The sequence below is a fragment of the Spermophilus citellus genome (genome assembly GCF_964194105.1).
Source record: "Spermophilus citellus genome assembly, chromosome: 3".
Lineage (NCBI taxonomy): Eukaryota > Metazoa > Chordata > Mammalia > Rodentia > Sciuridae > Spermophilus > Spermophilus citellus.
Window position 1 is genome coordinate 52,059,201 of NC_138184.1, and position 21,138 is coordinate 52,080,338.

The 21,138-nt window shown below is 51.0% G+C and overlaps 1 protein-coding gene across 4 annotated transcripts; it reads right to left on the reverse strand.

Annotated features, from left to right (window-relative positions):
• Positions 1 to 1,181: 1,181 nt before the first annotated feature.
• On the reverse strand, positions 1,182 to 19,319 carry FAM107A (family with sequence similarity 107 member A). 4 transcript variants are annotated; one of them, XM_081285954.1, is made up of 4 exons: positions 19,029 to 19,319; positions 4,207 to 4,381; positions 2,203 to 2,359; positions 1,182 to 1,733 (listed from the first exon to the last, which is right to left on the reverse strand). In XM_081285954.1, the coding sequence occupies exons 1-4, from the start codon at positions 19,105 to 19,107 to the stop codon at positions 1,626 to 1,628; spliced, it is 519 nt and encodes a 172-aa protein (XP_081142080.1). In that variant the 5' UTR covers positions 19,108 to 19,319; the 3' UTR covers positions 1,182 to 1,625. The 4 variants fall into 4 exon arrangements, with proteins under 4 accessions (XP_081142080.1, XP_081142079.1, XP_081142082.1 ...); XM_081285953.1 differs by lacking the exon at positions 19,029 to 19,319 and adding an exon at positions 18,485 to 18,711; XM_081285956.1 differs by lacking the exon at positions 19,029 to 19,319 and adding an exon at positions 10,098 to 10,356.
• Positions 19,320 to 21,138: the final 1,819 nt, after the last annotated feature.

Sequence of the window (21,138 nt, forward strand, 5' to 3'; positions counted from 1 at the left end):
GGGTCTCACCCAGGAAGGGATCCTCGGGGAAGGAGAGTAGGGGAACTTCCTGGAGGGGCTGCAGGTGGGGGAGGTCTCTTTACATGACAGCCTGGAAAGAGTCGCTGAGGAGGCCAGGCCACAGATGTGGCAGTGGGGTCTTGAAGCTACTGTTTGTACCTTGAGGAACCTAGGGGAGATCTTGGTATGTTTGCTTTCCACATTGTTGTAGAGAAGGTAACATTGTTCTTTTTTTTTTTTTTTTTTGGCGAGAATTGCGCAATGGTGTGGTCAACCGGGTAAGGAACACAGTTGGCAATAATATGCAGCTCTGGTGAACAAAGCAGTCACTGTGACGAACAGGATTTGTTAAACCAAAGTCTTCCAGGGCCAGGAGTCCCTGCAGGTGGGCTGGATAAGGAACCAAGAGTCCTTGGGCTGCAGAGGTGGCCTTGGGAACCCCCAGGGCAGAGGTTCATGGGAGTTGAATGGTGTTTCTAATCTGAACCACTGAGCACCTCCCGCACCCTCCAGTTTTGCTCAGGGTGGTCCTCAAACCAGCAGTCCCAGCCAAATGGGAGCTTATTACCCATGTAGAATCTAAGCCTCTGCCCAGATCTATGGAGTAGGAAACTGTTTTTTTTTAAATTTTTTTTTTGGGGGGGGTATTGGGGATTGAACCCAGGGGTGTTTAATCACTGAGCCACATCCTCAGCCCTTTTTATTTTTTATTTTGAGACAGGGTCTCACTGGGTTGCTCAGGGCCTTGCTAAGCTGCTAAGGCTGGCAATCCTCCTGCCTCAGCCTCCAGAGTCTCTGGGATCACAGGCATGTGCCACTGTACCCAGTCCCAGCAGCTGTGTTTAAAAGAGATCCCCAGTGATTAGTATGCACAGTAAATTTTTCGAAGCGCTTTTCTAAACTGGGACCGGGAATGCTGTATCCCTGCCAGGTGTGGTTCCAAGGCCCAGGTAGGGTGGGCTGTGGAGGAGGAACAAGCAGGGCATGGGGCAGAGCCTGCAAACTCTAAAAGGCTGTCTGGGTTAGTACCCTTCCCCCCTCACCATCTGACCTCCTGGGGACCTCGCTCATTGTGGACAGATTAGCCTTTCTCTGCTCAGTGGCTTCCAAAGCAGGCGTTCCCCAGGCTAAGCTCTGCTTATGGGCTCCTCACCTGACCTCAGGTAAAACCGGCTCCTCACCTGACCTCAGGTAAAACCGCAGCCAGAATTTTCTGGGCCTAGGAGCTGGGCTGCTCTGAGAGGCAGGGCCCCATGGGGCCCTGGAGTCTCCCGGTGGACAGTCCTGGGCAGAATGGAGGACTTGGCAGGACACAGAGGGGATCTGTCCTTCTTTTCCAATTCTGCCAGGGTAGTTTCCTGGGCAGGGCTCAGGATCAGGGAGGGGTCCCTTGGAGAAGGTTTTCCTGGCAGTGAATTCCTCTTGGGGCAGGAGACATGGATGCTCGGAAGGAACAGTGTGGGAGCTCGGGCTCCCCAGCTTCCCAGGGTGAGCCAGGCCTCTTGGGGGGACACATTTCTACGGGAGCAGGTGTGAACATCGAGGACAGCCCAGGGCAGCCAGGTGCAGGGGGCTGGAGGAGCCTGGGCCAGGGAGCGCAGGGCGGGCAGTGCCCAGCAGCCACTCTACAGCGCCCTCTCCTCACTGCTCAGGGTGGCGATTCTCCGCAGGTTTTCCCGGACTTTGATAAACTCAGGGGCATGTTCCTCTTCCTTTTCTGGTGGTTTTTCCAGCTGAAGGAGACAGAAGTGGTGATATGAACTGGGCGGGGGCCAGGAAGACTCCTGTTCTCAACAGCCACGGGGGTGGGGGGTTTGGGCCAAAGGACCTCCCCACAGAAACAACCTGGGGATTGGTTTTGCCACCAGCCTGGTGGACCACGGGGACAGCATGAGATTTATTTTGCCTTACAAAGGCAGACTCAGATCCCTGGCCTCTGGGCCTCCTTCAAATTGGTAATGTCACCTGGCTCAGAGGGCAAGTTATGATCATCAGAACTAGCCTGCAGTGTACTGGGCTGGCACAGAGGCCAGGGTTCAGAAAGGGAAGCCATTTACCCAAAGTCACACAGCAGGGTGGCAGAGTGAAGGCTCAGGCCAGTGCCAGATTTTTCATCCAAAGTCCTTTCTGCTGACCTTCCTCCCAGGCCCAGGAGACAGCCCTGAAGGAGGCGGGGGCCGGGACTGGGTGCCCCCTACCCACCTGGTTCAGCCTCTGCTGCCGTCTCAGCAGCTCCTGCTCAAAGGGGCACTGAAGCCGCTTGGCCTCCAGCTCCTCCTTCTTCTTCTTGATGAGCTGGTTGCGGCGGCGATGCTCCAGGACACGCTGCAGCTCTGGCTTACTGTCCACGCCGAGGCCCCTGGGGTGGGGGGAGCCGTTAGGAGACCCCCTCTCCTTCCCACCTCCCCCAGTCTCAGGGCTACACCTCAGTGACACCAATCCCACCACCCTCCCTCTGACTGCACAGCCCAGATTTTGGGTTCTTTCTTGATCTTTTTTTAGGATGACTTTCTTTTCTTTCTTTTTTTTTAATATTTATTTTTTAGTTATAGGTGGACACAATATCTTTATTTTATTTTTATGTGGTGCTGAGGATTGAACCCAGTGCCTCATGCATGCTAGGCGAGCGCTCTACCACTGAGCCCCAGCCCCAGTCCCTAGGACGAGTTTCTAAAGGTAGAATTGTTGGGTCAGGCTTAAAAGAGGGTGGGTACATATTTCCATTTGCCTCTAGAAAAGTTACCCAATGTCTGCTTCCATCAACGGTGTCTGAGGGCATCTCTTTATCCCCACCATCACCAGCCAATCTTTCTATTTGAGAATCTGATAGGCACAAAATAATATCTGGTTTCCTTTGTTTCCTTGATTATTAGTTATAGGGAACAGCTTTTGATAGATCTACCAGCCAGCAGTTCTCTTTTTGTGAATTCACTGGGCCTATTTTTGTTCATCTTTTCCTTGTGGATTAAGATGTGAAGATATTAGTATTTTTCTGTAAATATAGCTCCCCCCCAATATAATGTATTTATATTACGAATATTTCTCCTGGCTTGTTTTTATGCTATTTCTGATTGTGTTGATGTTTGTTGACATGATTATGGGCTGCAGGTGTAGCTCAGTGGGACAGCGCTTGCCCAGCATGTGTTGAGGGAGGCACTGGGTTTGATTCTCAGCACTGCATATAAATAAATAAAGTTCCATCAACAACAGAAAAAAAAATAAAATAAAAAATAAATTAAAAAATAAAAGGAATGATCATCCTAAAAGGCAATCATAGAAAATTCTCATGTTACAACAATAAGCAAAACCAAAACCAGCCCTATGTACAAAAGAAAATCTGCTAGAGTGTGGGGTTCACACACCTGACACCCAGAATGGCCATCACGAGTGACTGTAATACCAGAACTTGCCAGCAGGGGGAGCTATGAAGGCACTGTTGCCTCCGTTCTGGACCGTGGGCGCGGAGGGGTTTCCCAGGCCTCAGAGGGGAGCCTCAGTCTCCCTCTCCCTATTGATTGTTGAGTACCTCCCAGTGAAGTTATCTTGGACCCTTTCTCTTCTAGAGTCCCAGACCCTCTTCCCCTGCCTGGGTACCCATCCCACCACCTGGTTACATGTCTATCCCACTCTGTGAGGGCAGGAAATTCCTTCTTGTACCCTGGGTCTGGGTACAGTGCCTGGTGCACAGTGTGCTCTCAGCAAATAGATCTGGAGTGCTGGCATGCAGTGGGTGGCTGGGAGGGAGAATGGGGCTTTATTTCTCTCTCTCTCTTTTTTTTTTTTTTGTACTAGGGATTGAACCCAGGGGCACTTAACAACTAACCCACATCCCCAGCCCTTTTATATATATATATTTTTTTTTAGAGACAGGGTCTCAGTTGCTCAGGGCCTTGCTAAAATGCTGAGGCTGGCTTTGAACTTTCGATCCTCCTGCCTCAGCCTCCCAAGCTGCTGGGATTATAGGTGTGCCACATCTCGACCGGCTAGAATGGGGCTTTTCAGGGCCCTCTGCCTCTTAGGGGCCCACAGAGGATCAGACCTGCAGAGTCTCTTCTGGTGATCACATGAGGCACCCTCAGCCCCCCTCAGCCTCCAGGAGCCCCAGGATGGTGGCCATGCCTGCTTTCCATGAGTGGCCGCCCCAGCCCCAGCAGGCCCAGGGAGGGGCTTGCTTGCTGGGCCCCGGGCAACCAGCTCCATCCCTACCTTCTGTGGTTCATGAGCAGCTCACGGTGCAGCTCCTGGTGGCTCCGGGAGGCCTTCACGGGGTTCAACAGCTTCTTGGGCTTGATGAGCTCCGGGTTCCACTCTCTGTACTCTGGCCGGGCCATTAGGCCCCCAATGTCTGCCCGCTCCCTCTGGATCTCTGAGTACATTGAGGCTGCGGAGATGGATGAAGGAGTTGATCAGAGCCAGGTTCATGACCCCACCTGTCCCCACGGGGCAGGGGTTCTCTTCTCAGGTGGATCTTGGACACTTACTAATGTGACACCCTGACCAGGATACCTGACTTTCTTGTTTTGGTAACAGGAATTGAACCCAGGGGCTGTTAACCACTGAGCCACATCCCCAGCTGTTGGGAGACGCTCTGGACAAGAGCTAGGTACACACCTTTAAGTCCTGAGTAAAGGGGTACCAAACAGTTATTGCGCCCCACAATACATTGCACTTTTAGCCCCACTCAGATAATGAGGCGTGGCTCCAGGAGTGGGCGTCCCCTGGTGGGGTTGACCTACACTAACCTATTCCTTTGTAATCCTACCCCTTTGCCCTTTTTGGGATAGAATGTTCCATGGAAATTTCCCTTGTGTGTCCCCTATATAATAATGAAGAATTCCAGTGGCTCACTCTCTTTCATGGACCCCTAAAGTCACAAAGCCATTCCCAGATTTTGAAAAGGTACTTCTGTGTGTTTGTGTGCTTTCTTCACCATTTTCTTAAGTTATTGGAATAGTCAGATTTGTGAACCCAGCATTAGGTTGCCAGCTCAGATGGATGGCGATACTGAGCCTTTTTAAAAAAATTTTATTTAGAGATGGGGTCTCGCTGAGTTGCTTAGGGCCTCACTAAGTTGCTAAGGCTGGGTTTGAACTTTCAATCCTCCTGCCTCAGCCTCCTGAGCTGCTGGGATTACAGGTATGTGTGTGCGGTGACTGGATTTCTCTCCTTTTGATGCCTATTTCCATTCCCAAGTTCCACTGATCCTCTAACGGAATAGTTCTCAGCTACACTCTTTCTTCCCCATATCCTCAGCTCTCAGCATTGGCAAACTACACTTTAATAGCCACCATGACTCCCTGGCTGTTCACCCTCCCCTTAGTCCCTCTATGCCCCAGCTACTTCCCCAGTTCTGCCATCTTTAAAAGAACTAACTGTATGTTGCCAATGTGATAAAGCAGGAAACAGAAATAAACGGTCCAACTTTAGAGAAGGAGATGGCAGGATGAACATTTGAAAAAAAAACAACAACATACTTTCATACCCAGCAAGCATTGGGAGAGGGAATTCAGTCCTGTGGCCAGAAAGGAAATGAGGACACAAAACCAAGAGTGTCTCCATAACAGAATGACCATGGAGAAAGTATGTGATCATTAAAAAGTCATGCATTCCCTAAATGTTTGAGTTCCTATAATCTGCTGGGTGCTGTGGCAGACACTGGACACGCAGAGGGACACTGAATGACAAGGTCCCCACTCTCACAGAGCTGACACTGGGTGGGGGGAGACAGACAGTAGATAGCACACACGTGCAAACCAATAAAAACAGTTATAGATGTTGCAACAGGCGGGCTCCGTAGAGTTTGGTGAAGGACCCATCTCCAGCCAGGTGCAGCGGGAGGGCCTCTCTGGAGAGGTGACATTTAAAATCTGACAGCTGAGATGGAAAGAGGGGGCTGCTTGGGGCCTGGGGAATAGCACTTGTGACTCATGCACCCTGAACAAGCCGGCCTGTTCAGAGAGCACAAAGACACAGTGTGCCCGGGGTGGGGAGAGTGAGCGGCAGAATGTTCAGAGAGAGGGTGGCAGGTGGGTTCAAGTCTGGGAGAAATTGTGCTTCTGATTCCATTTTTAAAAGGTCATTCTGGTGGAGAAAACTGTCAGCAGGTTTTGGGGATTTTTTAAAAAAATGACTTTGGTTTTCTTCATTTCCAGTGGGTGGTCTCTGTCTGTCCATCTCTCCCATTAGATTCCAGAGGAAAATCCTCTGACTGGCCATAGGTCACCAGTAGCTAGTGGGTTGACTGCTACAGAGTCAGGCCTCACCCTGGCAAGAAGGCTCAAATTAAGAGTTCAAAGTCAGCCTCAGCAACTTAGCAAGGCCCTAAGAACCTTAGTGAGACCCTGTCTCTGAATAAAATATCAAAAGGGCTGGGATGTGGCTCAGTGGTTAAGTGCCCCTGGGTTCAATCCCGGGTACCAAAAAAAAAAAAAAAAAAGAGGGACCTTGTTTGTTTAACCTGCTGCTGCTGCTGCTGCCTAATACATCTTGGACAATGGCCCTGAATTTTTATTTGGCACCAGGATCTGAAAATGATGGAATCAGTCCTACTCCCAGGGTCCAATCAGTGGCCATGCCCGGCTCAAGGATCTGCTCCAAGCCCTCTCCCCTCTTCATATTAAATCACCAGTGTGTTAGGTGAGGCAGGGATGTGTCTGGTTCTTTAGCCCAGAGTTGCAGCTGGGAAAATCTGCCTTTGCCTCTCAAGACGCTGAATTAGGTAAACAGCATGGGATGGGAGTGGGGGGCGATGGCAAGGAGAGCTGTGAACACGCGCATGTCAGGGGTCGGAAGGGAAGTGCTAGGAACCCCTAGGGCTTAAGAATTGCAGCACCAGCCTTCCTTTTAATTTAATTAAATGAAACTTCTATATAAAGATCTGTCACAACACAGGCTTTTTCTTTTGGTGCCAGGGATTGAACCCAGGGGTACTTAATCACTGAGCCACATCCCCAGCCCTTTCTATATTTTATTTAGGGACAAGATCTCACTAAAGTGCTTAGGATCTTGCTAAGTTGCTGAGGCTGGCTTTGAACTCACAATTCTCCTGCCTCAGCCTCCCCAGCTGCTGGGATTACAGGCGTGTGCCTGGTGGCCTTTGAGAGTTTTATAAGTTCCCAGGTGATTCCAATAGCCAGCCATCTTTGCAAATCATGGAGTTAGACAAAGAAATCAAAGCAACCAAGCTTATCTGTATTGGCCCGGAGTCCTTGGGAGCAGGTCTGAAAGAGCACAGTTCTCAGCCGGGGTATGATCTTGGGCAACTCTAACCTCTGGGGGACTCTTTTCTGTAGAATCATGCTGGTTGTACACTGCTGAGCTCAAGGACTGGGCAAGGGAGCCAGAAGGTGACAACTAAATGGAGTGAATTACATGACTATAAAATGGGCAAATAATTCTCGCTTAATATGCAGAGTGTGCGGCTGACTTCATCTTGCAAGGGTGGGTGTAATAAGAGGTTGGAGGAGAGACCCAGGGCGCCTTGCTGGCTTCTTTCCTGGTTCTGCTGATGACCCAGGAGGTCCTGTCGCTCCCTGCTTGAGGCTCTGCAGAACATCAGCCCCATACCAGGCAAGGCTCATCTGGGATCCCTGACTGCAGGGTGAGCTCATCAGGTTGCTAGATGGGCAAGTTAATATGAGGGTGACAGCTTTGAAGCCAACATGGGTGCCTCCTGGGCACCCGTAAAGAAGGGACAGAAAGGGGGCTATACTGATGGGATTCCAGGTCCCAGTTCATCCTGCAAATAGCGGTGAGACCCCAGGCTCTCTAAGGTCTTAATGTCCCCTCTATCTGCCTCTCCCCTCCCTGATGGTTCTGTTATCTTTGATGACATCAGTTATAACAAATGACATAAAAACCAGTAAATCAAGATGGTTAAAACAGCAATGTTTCAGAAGAGACAGACCAGGTTTGAATCACGGTGGCCTCCTTTCCTAGCTGAGTGATCCCAGGCAAATAGCTTGACCTCTCTGGGCCTTTATACAGTAGGGATAATGGTAATACCTACTCATGGGGTCATTTGGAAGGTGAAATGATATAACGTGCATGTTGTGCTCGGCCCAGGGCTGTCCTGAAGGGGCTTTGTGATGAGCCCTGCCTGGGCATTTGGTTTGGTTCTCATAATCAGCCTGGGAAGCAGCTGCTATTCTAAGTGAGAAAATCAAGGCCCAGTGAGGCCAAGATATGCAGCAAATAAGTGGCAAAAGCAGGATCTTTGGACTCCAAATTCAGTGCTCTTCTACGGTGTCTCTGTCTTCCAGGTGCAAAAGATTTTTCAGTTGAGAAATCGGGGTTAGGCGTAGCCTAAGAAAAGCCAATGCAGAAGTAGCGGGAGCCCATTTTATAGATGCCAACGGGAGGACTGTTAACCCACATGAAATATAAACATTTGCTGAGGCGCCTGGCTGGCCCCGGCAGCTTTTGGCTTAGACAGAACCCACAGGCCTGCCTGTCCATGGCTGGCCTCTGTTAAGGAGATGACCAGATGGTGGCCTTCCCTCCTTGGGCTGCTGGCCAGTCTCCCCCCCTCCCGCCCCACGCTCAGGGCTGTCCTGGCTCAGCATTTAACAGGGCGGCAGGACAGAGGAGAAGAGAGGCTTGTAAAATAGCGGCCAGCAAGGGTAAAAGGGGCCTTCAGTCCCAGTGGCAAGGGTGGCCACTGGATTTCCTGAGCCTTCTCGTCTTTTCCCCCTCAACAGGCCAAGTGCCCATTTGTGTTTTCCATTGGCCGGCCACTGAAGCCCAGTGTATCTGGAGGCACCTCCACATTTCCTAGCAGCCTCTGGCTGATGCCCAGAAGCCCCTGGACCCCTTCAGGATTTCTTGTCCATTTGGATGCAATGACCCAAGACAGAGTCAAAACAGACTTCCCTTGGCCTCAGTCCTTTCTAACTTCCTGATTTGTGAGGAGGTGGTCTGGGTGGACATTGGAGTCCATTTCATAGCAGAGTCCTGGGCTGGACCCAGAGGGTTCTTAGGAAGAGCTGTGCAACGTGTTATAAGGTTAAGCAGGGAACAGGCACCAGCAGACCAGGTTTCCTGCTGGCTCCTCAGTGACAGGAGGCTGGCCATTCCAACTGGCAGGTACTTTGCATCCACAGAGCTAAGAGAGCCACCCAAGATCTAAGTCACATGCTGGGCACAGTGGTGCATGCCTGGATTCCCAGCAGCTCAGGAGGCTGAGGCAGGAGGATCACAAGTTCAAAGCCAGCCTCAGCAAAAGTGAGGAACTAAGCAACTTGGTGAGACCCTGTCTCTAAATAAAATACAAAATAGGGCTGGGGATGGGTCTCAGTGGTCGAGTGCCCCTGAGTTCAATCCTCAGTACCAAAAAAAAAAAAAAAAAAAAAAAAAAAAATCAAAGCTACCTAGAGACATGAGTGCTGGGGGCTGCCTCCAGGTCAGAAGCCATGGGGTTTGGTAGCAGTTTCAAAACAGGACATACATACAATCCTCTAGCACCTGATTTCTGGCTCAGTCTCAGAAACATGTTACAGCCAAATTCACCAGGAAGGCAGGCTGGTACCATGTAAGTGACCTCACCACGGTGCCATCCCCGGGGGGGCTGAACACCTAGTAGCTGAGTCTCATGAAATTCTCCTGACCGATGGAGGGAGGAGGTGGGGGATATCATTGTCCTCTTTTGAGACCAAGACACTGAGGCTCAGAGAGGTTATCGAGCAGTCTGAGTTGTCCGATGCCCCAACCTGTCTTCTCTCAGCTGTGTCATTCAGCTGTTAAGCAAATCCACCACCCCATTCCCGGTGCTGTGTGATCACAGATTTAGGTGAGGTCATTCCTATGCATTAATTCAGATTCCCCCCAAGTACTGAGAAGCCAAAGATCAACAGGAACATAGCCCTGTCTGGATGCCTGCTTTGCCTCCTTTCCCCAAACCTAGAGTGTCAGGAGGCACAGTCCCCGCGACCCCATAGCATTTCACCGATTTGGGGACAGAGCCCAGGTATCCAAACTCAAAACTGCGCAGCCCGGGGGACACCCGCTCCAGGGCTCCCCAGCCGCCCCCTCACCTCCTCCCTCCCAGGACGGCACCCAGCCGGACCGCGGGGGACTGACCAGGAGAGACGTGGTCTTACTTCTTGCTCCTGGTCCCGGAGAAGGCAGATCGGGAGCGCTGTCGCCAGGTCCCACGCTCCACCGGGAAGTCCCTGAGCGGGAGGAGGGCCGCCTCCCAAGGGCGGTTCTTAACCCCGAGGCCGCTGCGCGGGGCGACCCGACCCGGGAGGCCCCTCCGCATTCCTGTTTATTCTGGTATCAATAAAAAGGAACCGTTGCTATAGTAACCGGCTGGGCGCCCCGGGCTCGGCCACTTGCACCACGATCCCCGCGGAACGCCGCGTCCGAGCCACCCGTCTCAGAGGCCCAAATAAATGCCCATTTTGTCGCGTTGATGGAGACCGTGTTCTGAGCAGGCGGCTCCCGGGAGGAGTTTCCCCGGCTGCAGACCCGGCTCTGCCCGCGAGGATCGCAGCTCTTCCCCGGGGCCAGGGGAAGCCAGGCTTCCTGCAGCCCCCCCGCCCCCCCCCCCCCAGTTTCTCAGGTGAAAATGGCCTTGGGGTGTCAGGGGTGCAGGGAGGGGAAAGGACACAACACTGGCTCAGCACCTGGTCAGGAACTTCCTGTGCATTATTTACTCTGAACTTTTTCCAGACTTTGCAGAGAAGCCAGTAGGAGAGTGTGGGAGAGTGACAGAGGACAATGTCTGGGCCCTGGCAGGCTCCTGGGTCAGTCCTGGTAATCAGTGCCCCTGAGCCTTGGGGCTGCATGTTTTTCCAAAGTGGAGAATCACACAGGGGTTGGGAGGTGACAGAGGAGATGAAAGGGAAGGCCGGCAGACTGTGCTCAGCCAGGACTTCTGCAGAGAGAACTGGACCCCCGCACCGGCAGGTGGCCAACGCCTGACATCCCAGTGGCTAGGGAGGCTGAGGCAGGAGGATCCCAAGTTCAAAGCCAGCATCAGCAACTTAGCAAGGCCCTGAGCAACTTGGTGAGTTAATAAAATACAAAAAGGCCTGGGGATGTGGCTCATTGGTTAAGGGTCCCTGGGTTCAATCCCTGATATCCCCCCCCACCACCACCACCAAAAAAAGCACTCTGCAGGGACCCAAGGTCAACCTGGGTGCTCACAGATAATGGAGGCCTTCTCCTCATTTCACAATCAGCTTTCACTTGAAAATCTAGAACTTTTCTAGCTTTTGGCACTACCCTTGGTCCCCCAGTGAGGCAGCTGGCATCTACCAGTTAAACTGGGCCTTCACCCCAACTTTATTTTCTTAGCCTTGGTTGGCTGGAAGGCGATGAGGCCCAGACACACATCAAACTTGAATAGAGGCATTTGAAATGCAGTTTTGGTTCTATCTGGCCTGTGTTATTTGTTTATGTAACAAACATTTTTTTTTTTTTTTTTTTGCACCAGGGATTGAACCCAGGGGTGTTTAACCTCTGAGCGACATCACCAGCCCTCTTTATATATTTATTTAGAGACAGGGTCTCACTGAGTTGCTGAGGCTGGCTTTGGACTTGCAATCCTCCTGCCTCAGCCTCCCGAGCCACTGGGATTACAGTTGTGCGCCCCTGTGCCTGGCTAGCAAACACTTCTTGAGGACCTACTGTATCCCTGTTACCATTGGAAGTGCTGAGGATACACTGTGAAAGAGACAGAGAGTATCCTTGTCCTGAGGGAACCCACGTTCAAGGGGAGACATAGACAATAACTAAAGAGATGCACAAGAAGACGTCCACTGTAACATACACTCTGTTGAGAGTGACACTGGGTGAGGGAACAGGGAGGGCCTGGGAACTGGGGGAGGGTAGAGGCTGAGGGAGACTGACTCACAAGGAGTTGACCATGTGACTGTTACATGGAAGAACCTTCCAGGATGTGGAGACAGCTCAGAGCAAAGCCCCAGGTGGGGCTTAGCTGATGTGATGGAAGACCATTGTGCCCGCAGTGTTGGGGCGAGGGGGACAGGAGATGGGGTGGAGGCAGGGAGGCCAAGGCAGGTCCTGCCAACCCGACTCTTCTGGGGCCACTGAAACTTAGTGGGCCACAAATCCTCAGGCATACAACAATGTGTGGTCCTTTTTTTCTTTCTAAATTCAGCTTTTCTAGAACTCCTTTGACTGACAGCCTTCCTCATTTCCCACCTTGCCCTGGTTTAACTTCACCCGTTCCCATGGGACTTTCTATGCATTGTCCCACTTTGCAGATTAATGACTCCAGCCTTTCCTGGGGTTTACAAGGGCTTTCCTGAACCAAGCCCCATGCCTGGGACCCTTGGGGGAACTAAGAGGGATCCTGGGGCAGGGGGACTTTTGACAGCTTCTTGTCACTGCCTAGAGAAGACAGAATCCTATAATCCAGGCCTGAGAGCCCCCATACCAGCGACAACCTCCATTTCCGTGATTTGTGTTCCCTTGATTGGAAGATCCCGATGGCTGCCCCAGAAGAAGGGAGGGCCAAGGAGACCTGAGCAGACGCCGTGCTCCCCGGGCAGTGGGGACCCCTGTGCTCCTCCCTCTAATGCCCTTGTCACAGTCCAGCCTGGGTACAAACAGATCAGACCCACCCACCAGACTTGAGGGCAGGGGCCTCACCTTACCTGTCTTAGACTTCCTGTCCCAGTACCAAGGTGCTCAGCAACTACGGTGGTCCCGACGTCACCCAAAACATTGGAATCTCTGAGCTTGTAGGACATCACCCTGCTGTGTGGGTCTGCACACCCGGGGAACAGATCAGCAGTCAATGACCACCATGTCCAACCCGCCCCCCACCAATGAGAGATGTCACCGCACCCCCTGAGGGGAACAGTCAATAAGCGTGTCTATTTATTGACCTGAAAGGGAAGTCCCCTACATGTACAGGGGAAAGTCAAACTGCAGAGTCACATATAGTATGATTCTACCCCCAACTCCCTGCTCTTTTTCAGTACCAGGGATTGAACCCAGGGTTGCTCAACCACCGAGCCACATCCCCAGCCCTTTTTATTTTTCATTTAGAGATAGGGTCTCACTCAGTTGCTTAGGGCCTTGCTAAATTACAGAGGCTGGCTTTAAACTCACCATCCTCCTGCCTCAGCCTCCTGAGCCACTGGGATTACAGGTGCGTACCCTGAGCCCAGCCAGTTATGCCCATTTTTAATATGGGAAAATAGAGGCTCTGGAGAGAATGAGTTCACTCTAGGAAATGGCAGAAGTCAAGCTCCAGGTGCCGCCTCCTGATTCTACTCAAGCGCCTTTTCTGGAGGCCCATTCTGCTAGAAGGTAAGGCTGGAGTCCAAGAGACCTGGGGATCAGAAGTCTTGCTCACCCCGTGATGGGCTGGAGGGGACCTAGATGCTGAGATCCCTTCTTGTCCTTTTTTTTAAAAAAAATAGATTTTATTTTTTAATTCAAGATTCACTTTGCATTTGGTTGGTATGTTTCTTTATTTTATTTTTTATTTTAGCGGTCGACGGACCTTTATTTATTTATATTTGGTGCTGAGAATCGAACCCAGTGCCCCACACAAGTCAGGAAGCACTCTCCCTCTGAGCCCCTGCCCCTCCTCCTTGTCCTGTTAAAATCTGATTTCCCAGGGACCAGAGAGGCCAAAAGGATGGGGGACAGTGAAGACCAGAGGAGGCAATTTTGAGGGGCCCCAGGGAAATTTCCTGCATCCAGTGTGGGCTAGGGCCGCACACTGCAGGGAAAAACCTCCTCCAGTGGCTTTTCTTTCCTTTCTGCCCTCTTGTCACCAAGCTGAGAGCAGCTCACAGGGTCCCACGAGCATCCACAAGAAGTTTCCATAGCAACTCAAAACTTCCTGTATTCAGTTTCAATGTCCAAGGCCTCAATGAGGTCTCTGAAAAGCCACCCACAAGACAGAACCCCCTTCCTCCCCCACGGCCCCAAACATGTTCTGTTGAAAAGACATGGCGGGGGCGGCGGGGGGGGGGGGGAGAAGCTGTATTGGCAGAAAACCTTGTCATGAGATCTGTGGAGAGATTATTAAAGGACCCTGAGTCCCCAGCACAACAAGTTTGAACTGGGAAGCATTTAACCCAGGGCAGGGACTTCAAGCGTGAACACGGGAGAGGGGGGCGGGAGGGGAAGAACCAAGAGTCCTTTTTTAGAAAGCTAGTCCTCAACCCAGCTGGGATTAGGCTAACTAATTTGATTTCGAAGGTGCAAAAGGACTCTGGGGTGTCCCCCACCTCATATATATTTTTAGGGGGGTACTGGGAATTGAACACAGAAGCATTCCACCACTGAGCCACATCCCCAGCCCTATTTTGTATTTTATTTAGAGACAGAGTCTCACTGAGTTGCTTAGGGCCTCACTGTTGCTGAGGCTGGCTTTGAACTCAGGATCCTCCTGCCTCAGCCTCCTGAGCTGCTGGGATTACAGGTGTGTGCCACCATGCTTGGCTCCATGTACATTTTAATTTGCTTGTAGCCAGATAAAAACAGGGTAGTGGACCTAGGGATAGGCAGAGGGATGTGTGTTGGTGTGTGTGTGTGTGTGTGTGTGTGTGTGTGTGTGTGTAGAGGGGAACCTGGGCTGACCACAGCTTGTCATATCAAGCAGACTTCCAGAATTCCTGATTGTGGTTGCCAGATGATGCAGATAAAAATGCAATACTCTAATTAAATTTGAATTTTGAATAAGCCATAAATAATCTTTTATTTTAACTTTATCCCATGCAATATTTGGAACATGCTTACATGAAAATGTTATTCCAACTGGGCATATACCCGAAGGACTTAAAATGAGCATACTACAGTGACACAGCCACATCAATGTTTATAGCAGCTCAATTCACAATAGTTAAGCTATGGAACCAACCTAGGTGCCCTTCAACAGATGAATGGATAAAGAAAATGTGGTGTGTATATATACACAATAGAATATTACTCAACCATAAAGAAGAATGAAATTATGGCATATGCTGGTAATTGGATGGAACTGGAGACTATCATGCTAAGCGAAATAAACCAATCCCCCAAAAGACAAAGGCCAAATGTTCTCTCTGATATGTGGATACTAATACACCATAAAAGGCAGGAAGGGAGAATAGAAGCTCATTGGATTAGACAGAAGGGGATGAATGGAAGGGAGAGGGATGGGAATAGGAAAGACAGTGGAATGAATGGGACAGAACTTTCCTGTGTTCATATATGAACACACGACCAGGGAAACCCCACATCATGTCCAACCACAAGAGTGGGAAGTTAGACTCCATGTGTATATTCTATGTCAAAATTCACTCATACTGTCATGAATAACTAAAAAGAACAATAATTTTTTTAAAGCAATTAGGAAATATTAATGGCCCCAAAAAATGTTTTTCTGAAATTCACATTTAACTGGCAGAAGCAGGGCTGGGGGCTGTGCCTGTCCCCTGGCTGCAGAGGACAGGTGCAGGCACCTGGGGAGATATCCTTTGGCCCACGGTGCAGAGAGATACTTTCCTCCCCAGCAGGACCCTGGCCTGAGCTCCGGGTGGGGTGTAGGTAAGACACCTCAGATGGACTTTTACTCAAGGACTGCATAGCTTTCTAGGAGGGACTTATTCCACAGAGGTGACCCTTCCAGTTCAGTGGTTAAGAGCAGGGTCCTGGTGTCAACCGAGATACTGATCCCGGCTCCATGGCTGGACAGCTCAGAGACCTTGTTTCTTCATCTCTGAACTGGGGCAGATTTTTAACCTTTTTTTGGTACTGGAGATTGAACCCAGGGGTGCTTCACCACTGAGTCACATCCCCAACGCTGTTTTGTATTTTATTTAGAGACAGGGACTCTCTGATTTGCTTAGGGCCTCGCTAAGTTGCTGAGGCTGGCTTTGAACTTGCAATCCTCCTGCCTCAGCCTCCCAAACTGCTGGGATTACAGGTATGTGCCATCACGCCCAGCCTAGGAGCAGAGGTTCTTTTGAGGAATAAAGAATACAGGGTATGGAAGGCCCTTTGTACAATGCCTGCCTAGACTTGGGCATTTGCCTAAGTAGAAGCAGTTTTTTTTTTTTTTTTGATAACCCATGTAAGAGCATTAAAGATTTTTGTTCAAATGAAAAAAAAATAGGATTAAAGACTAGAGTCACAACAATCTGAACAGTGTAAACCAAACACACAAAAGATGATTAGCAAAGAATGGAAGGAGATATCCCCAAATGTTACCCGTGGCTGCTTGGGGTTAGTGGCATCATGGGTTACATTTCCCCCTGTTTTATTCTCAATTTCCCTAGACAGTTATGGAAGCATGTTTTCATTTCATAATAAGAAGCTATTTTGAAATAATTTGGGATGAACATTTTCCCCAAAGTGCAATATCATTTGATGCACGAATTGAGGCCACTGTACTTGAAAACAGCCACCCTCTTGGGTTTAATTCTGTTCTTTCCTCCTTGGGGACTTCAGAAAGGAAAGAGAGCTGCTCACCCCTCCACTAAATGGCCAAGTTGGTCCCATACTTTCATGTAAGAGACCCAGGGAAATGGTTCTAGAGGTGCCTTAGCTTTGGAATTTTTTTTAATTTTTTTTTTTTAAATTTTTGGTGCTGGGAATTGAACCCAGGGGCACTTAACCACGGAGCTGAATCCCCAGCCCTTTTTATTTTTTATTTAGAGACTGGGTCTTGCTAAGTTGCTTAGGGCCTCAATAATTTGCTAAGGCTGGCTTTGAACCCTCCATCCTCCTGCCTCAGCCTCCCCAGCCCTTAGGATTACAGGCACGTACCTCGGCCCTAGCTTTGAATCTCAGCTTTACCCCAATTAGCTATGTGACCTTAGACAAGTCATGTTGCCATCCCAGCTTCCATTTCCTTGTATGTCCAATAGAGCATAACATGACTCACCTCCCTGAACTGACAGACATGCCCATTGTATTGATATTGATATCCCTGTGCCTTGCATAAAACCTAGTGCAGAGCAGAGGCTGCTAACCCTTAGTGGAATGAATAAATAAATGAATGAACAGTTGGTGAGATAACAGGTGTATGGCACTGGGTAGAGATTCTGTGGCAATAACAAGTGACCATCATTGTTACTGTTCTCTGAGGATGTGTGGGCTTTGGCATAGATGAATTTAAGTTTGAAAGTGTTGTGCAGGCCTGTCATCCCAGTGGCTTGGGAGGCTGAGGCAGAAGGATCCCGTGTTCAAAGCTAGCCTCAGCAACTTAGAGAGGCCCTAAGCAACTCAGCAAGGCCCTGTCTCTGAATAAAATATAAAATAGGGCTGGGGATGTGGCTCAGTGGTTAGACGTCCCTGGGTTCAATCCTCGGTATAAGAAAAAAAAAATGCTTTGTAGCCCATAGAAGGTGTGGAAGGTCTCTTCCTAAAAAGCTGTTCAAGTTCTGGCCTCAGTCCTCTCGTCTACGAAATGGAAATGACAACCTGTGTCCCAACAGAATCGTGAAGATTAAATGCCACAATGAACTTCTTATAGTAAGTGCTCCAATCACGGGGCGCTCACTCCTTCAAGGAAGCCTCTGGCCCGCGTCCTGGCTTGTAACCGCGTGTGGTATAGCTAGGGGACCAGCAGGTCGCCCCCGAGACCGACTCTGACTTGTCTACTCTGCTGGATGGTCTGAAAGCTCAAAAGAGGCTCGCCCCTGGTGCTCCAGGTCCAGGGGAAGCCCCAGAGGAAGCCCAGGTTCTTCGGATTGGGACCTGCCACATCCGCAACTTGGTGAGAAGACAAGAACTGGGTGGGGACACTTAGGCAGCGGGCATTGCGCAGCCATCAGCCGAGCCGGGATCTGAAATCAGATTCGTCTGATCTCAGGGCTCCTCCCTTTCTGCCCGCCCGGCTCAGTGGAGACCCTCCCCCAGGAAGGCGCCGCCGGGCCTCGAGTCTTGTCCAGTTCTTGTTTTCGGACTTAAGAGAAGCCTTGTTCCAAGATTTCCAATCACTACTGGGCGGCGGGCTCCCCCGCCCCCGGGGCAAGGCGGGTCTTGGGAAGAAATGCAGGGAGTCCCGGCCACTCAGCGCAGGGGACCCTGCTGGCCCAGCTGGCCCAGCGGCGGACGCGCCTCCTCGCGCCTTTGCCTCCTGGCTCTGTCGGCGGGCAGGACTCTTTGCCCAACGTCGAGTGCAGCTGGCCCGTGAGCCCAGGTTCCCTGACACTTAGCAATCACTTATCCCCAGTGGCAGGGATTCCAGTCCGAGGCTGATCTCCATTTTCCCCAAACGTTTCTCCAAGCCCGTATTTGGAAGAAAACCCCACAAACGTTTACTGCGCCCCACTTTCCTACATCCCCATGTTTTTCTAAATTATTTTGACACTGAGTATACATTCGCTTACTTCATTTACCGAATTAAAAAAAAAAAACTCAAACTCTTACTGTCCCGAGTAGAAAATTAATACGTGGTTACTGCAAAGACGAACCACCTGTTACCCAATCCCCATCCTGGGAAAAATAAAACCACCGTGTTTCCTTCCGAATCGCTGCACGCACAAGAATAGAAGAAACGGTTCCTCACCTGCCTGTAACTTGCTCTCCTCCTCCCCCTCGTGCAATGGCCCATGGCACAGTGACCGTCCCTTGCCCAAGCGCTCGGCGCTCCGCTGCGGGCGGCTCCCGCGGGGCCCATTTTCCGCATCCCTGCCCCACATCTCCCACGCGGTCCGACGCCTCGGTGCGCGGGCGGAGTCTGTCGCAGAGATCAGCCGGGAGCAGAGCCTCGCAGGACTTTTGCAGTCGAGAAACGGAGAGTGGGTATGTGCGCGCGTGTGTGCGTGAGTGTGCGCGCGCGTGTGTTCTCAGATATTGTGAAAAAAAAAAAGCAATCTATCTAAGGACAGATCCCCCGAAAGGATCTGAATGTAGGAAGAAAAGAGGAAAAGGGGGAAGGATAAAAAAGTAATTGACAGGAATGACGGAAGGGAAGGGAGGGAGGGCGCAGGGCAAGGATCGAGGACAGACGCGCTCCGCCAAGGGTTGCCCGGGGGGCTGCGCGCCTCACGCCTGTCGCTCGCTTCTCCAGCTTTGGAGATCAGGGGCTGCGAGGCGTGGTCCCCACTTACCGGACCTGAGCAGCACCGCCCGGTAGAGCCCGGTGGCCTCGGCGGGTCCCCGTGCCCATTCGCCCAGCCTCTGCGCCATGCCCCGCGCGCCCCGCTGCAGAGCCCGCACCGCCGCTGCGCAGCCTGGAGCGCGAGCGACTCCGCCGCCGAGACGCGAGCCAGCAGCCCAAACCCCGCCGGGGATCTGGTTACGGCGGCGGCCGGAGGGGCAGGCGCGGAGACGCCAACAGGGAGGGAGGGGACAGGGACACAAACAGGTATCCTTGCCCAGGTATGAGGCGGCGCGCGTGAGCGTCTGGAGGGAGGACTCCTAGGCCGGGTTCCAGCATCCCCCGGAGAACGCCGAGTCCCGGCCCCCCCCCCCCCCCCCCCCCGCCTACTCTTCCACCCTTGATGGCCACAGGCCTCATGGAAAGCTACGCGCAGGTATGGGATCCCGAAACGCCACACCTGGGCTCAGGTCCCACTAGTTAATACCTGTGTAGCCTCCCCATTTAGTAACCCCTCCGCACAAGAGCCTCAATTTCTTCATCTGGAAAATGGGGTCGACCATATAGTACTTCTATCACAGGGTTATAAGGTTGACTGGTGCAGTTTGGGTACCTAGAAAGGACTTAGAAGAGTGGCTGGCACTGAACCTACAGCGTTTGTTTAAAAAAAAATGCCCCAAGCCGAGCGCGGTGGTGCAAGCTTGTAATCTCAGCAGCTCGGAAGGCTGAGGCAGGAGGATCCCGAGTTCAAAGCCAATTCTCAGCAATGGTGAGGCGCTAAGCAACGGTGCGAGACCCTATCTCTAAATAAAATACAAAATAGGGCTGGGGATGTGGCTCAGTGGTCGAGTGCCCCTGAATTCAATCCCTGGTACTTACCTCACCCCACAAAAAAGTCCCAAGTCTGAAGTGGGTAGGCAAAGTCAACCAGGTGGTTTCAGAACATGTAAGAAGCTGACAATTTTGATCATTTACTCTGTGTCAGGTGCTGTGCTGTTTCTTCTAAAACAAAAATGAATGTCAATTGTGTGCCCCTGTCTTGTTTCATTTACTCTCTGTAACACCATGAAATAGGGTCTAGTAGCATTCTAATTACACCCATGAGAAGAAAGTGAGGCCCAGAGAGGTTAAGCCACTTCTCTGAAGTCACATAGCTGGAGCTGAGATATGAATTCTGATGGTCTGACCTCAGGCATCTGCTCTGCTGTTAATCTCATTTACTCTTCAGGACTGTCCTGAAGGGTAGGTATTACTTGCAGCTTAGAGATGAGGTAATTGAGATTCAGAGAGCTGAGGTGCCTTAACCATTCTTGCCCTTCCAAGAACCCACCCAATTCTGGGACCCTGAAACTTGTGCCCCTGAAAGCTATAGACCCCCACGGAGCTGTCCAGAGTGCTGAATGGCCTCAGTTCAAAGCTGTGTGTGTAGGGGGGGTGGATGGGGGCGCATTGTGAGCTGGCTTTGGCTTCTCAGGCACACAGTTCAGTTCCACCTCCCTCTGCTTCTGTGCCCTTTCTAGCCTTGGTACCTGTCAGCTGATCACTTGATGACCAAGTCCCTTTTGACTGGTCCTTGGCCACTATTCAGACCCACCTTCTGCACTGATTCAAAGGTCCATGTATTTCTCTGCTCCTCAGACACCATGTAGGATCAAGGTGACAAGGTGACATTGATCTTTGAAGTTCTTATGATTGTCTAGACCGGTCAATGACTGGCCATCAGGGATGCCAGTCACCATGACAGACCTTTGACACTCACTGTCCCATCGCCTGTCTTCAGAGATGAAATGATATCCATTTTACAGTTCGTCTCATGTAATCTCTTCAGTGGCTCTTTGATCACTCTACGGTTATGGCCCTTACAGAGATGGGGAGCATCGAGACCACAGAACTCGTTTGTAGTGGATTTGAATCCAGATAGATTGAACACAGCTGAGGCTAAGGGATGTGGAGCAGGAGGAGAGAGTGAGGCCGGGTCCCCCCAGGGGAGACCTAGGCAGGTCTGACTTACCTGAGCCATTTCGTCTCTGCTTCTCATTTTCTCTATGAAATCTGGCTTGCGGAGAGTATCCCTTCTGTGAATGGAAAGAAAGTAGGTCGAGTGAGGACCCTCTGTTCCT

Coding starts and splice junctions, on each gene's coding strand:
- FAM107A (XM_081285953.1), bottom strand. CDS start 18,617: ATGTGGGGCAGGGATGCGGAAAATGGGCCCCGCGGGAGCCGCCCGCAG. Junction 4,382..18,484: donor GGAGAGCAAGTTACAGGCAG/GTGAGGAACCGT, acceptor CCATCTCCGCAG/CCTCAATGTACTCAGAGATC. Junction 2,360..4,206: donor CTGCTCATGAACCACAGAAG/GTAGGGATGGAG, acceptor CCCCCACCCCAG/GGGCCTCGGCGTGGACAGTA.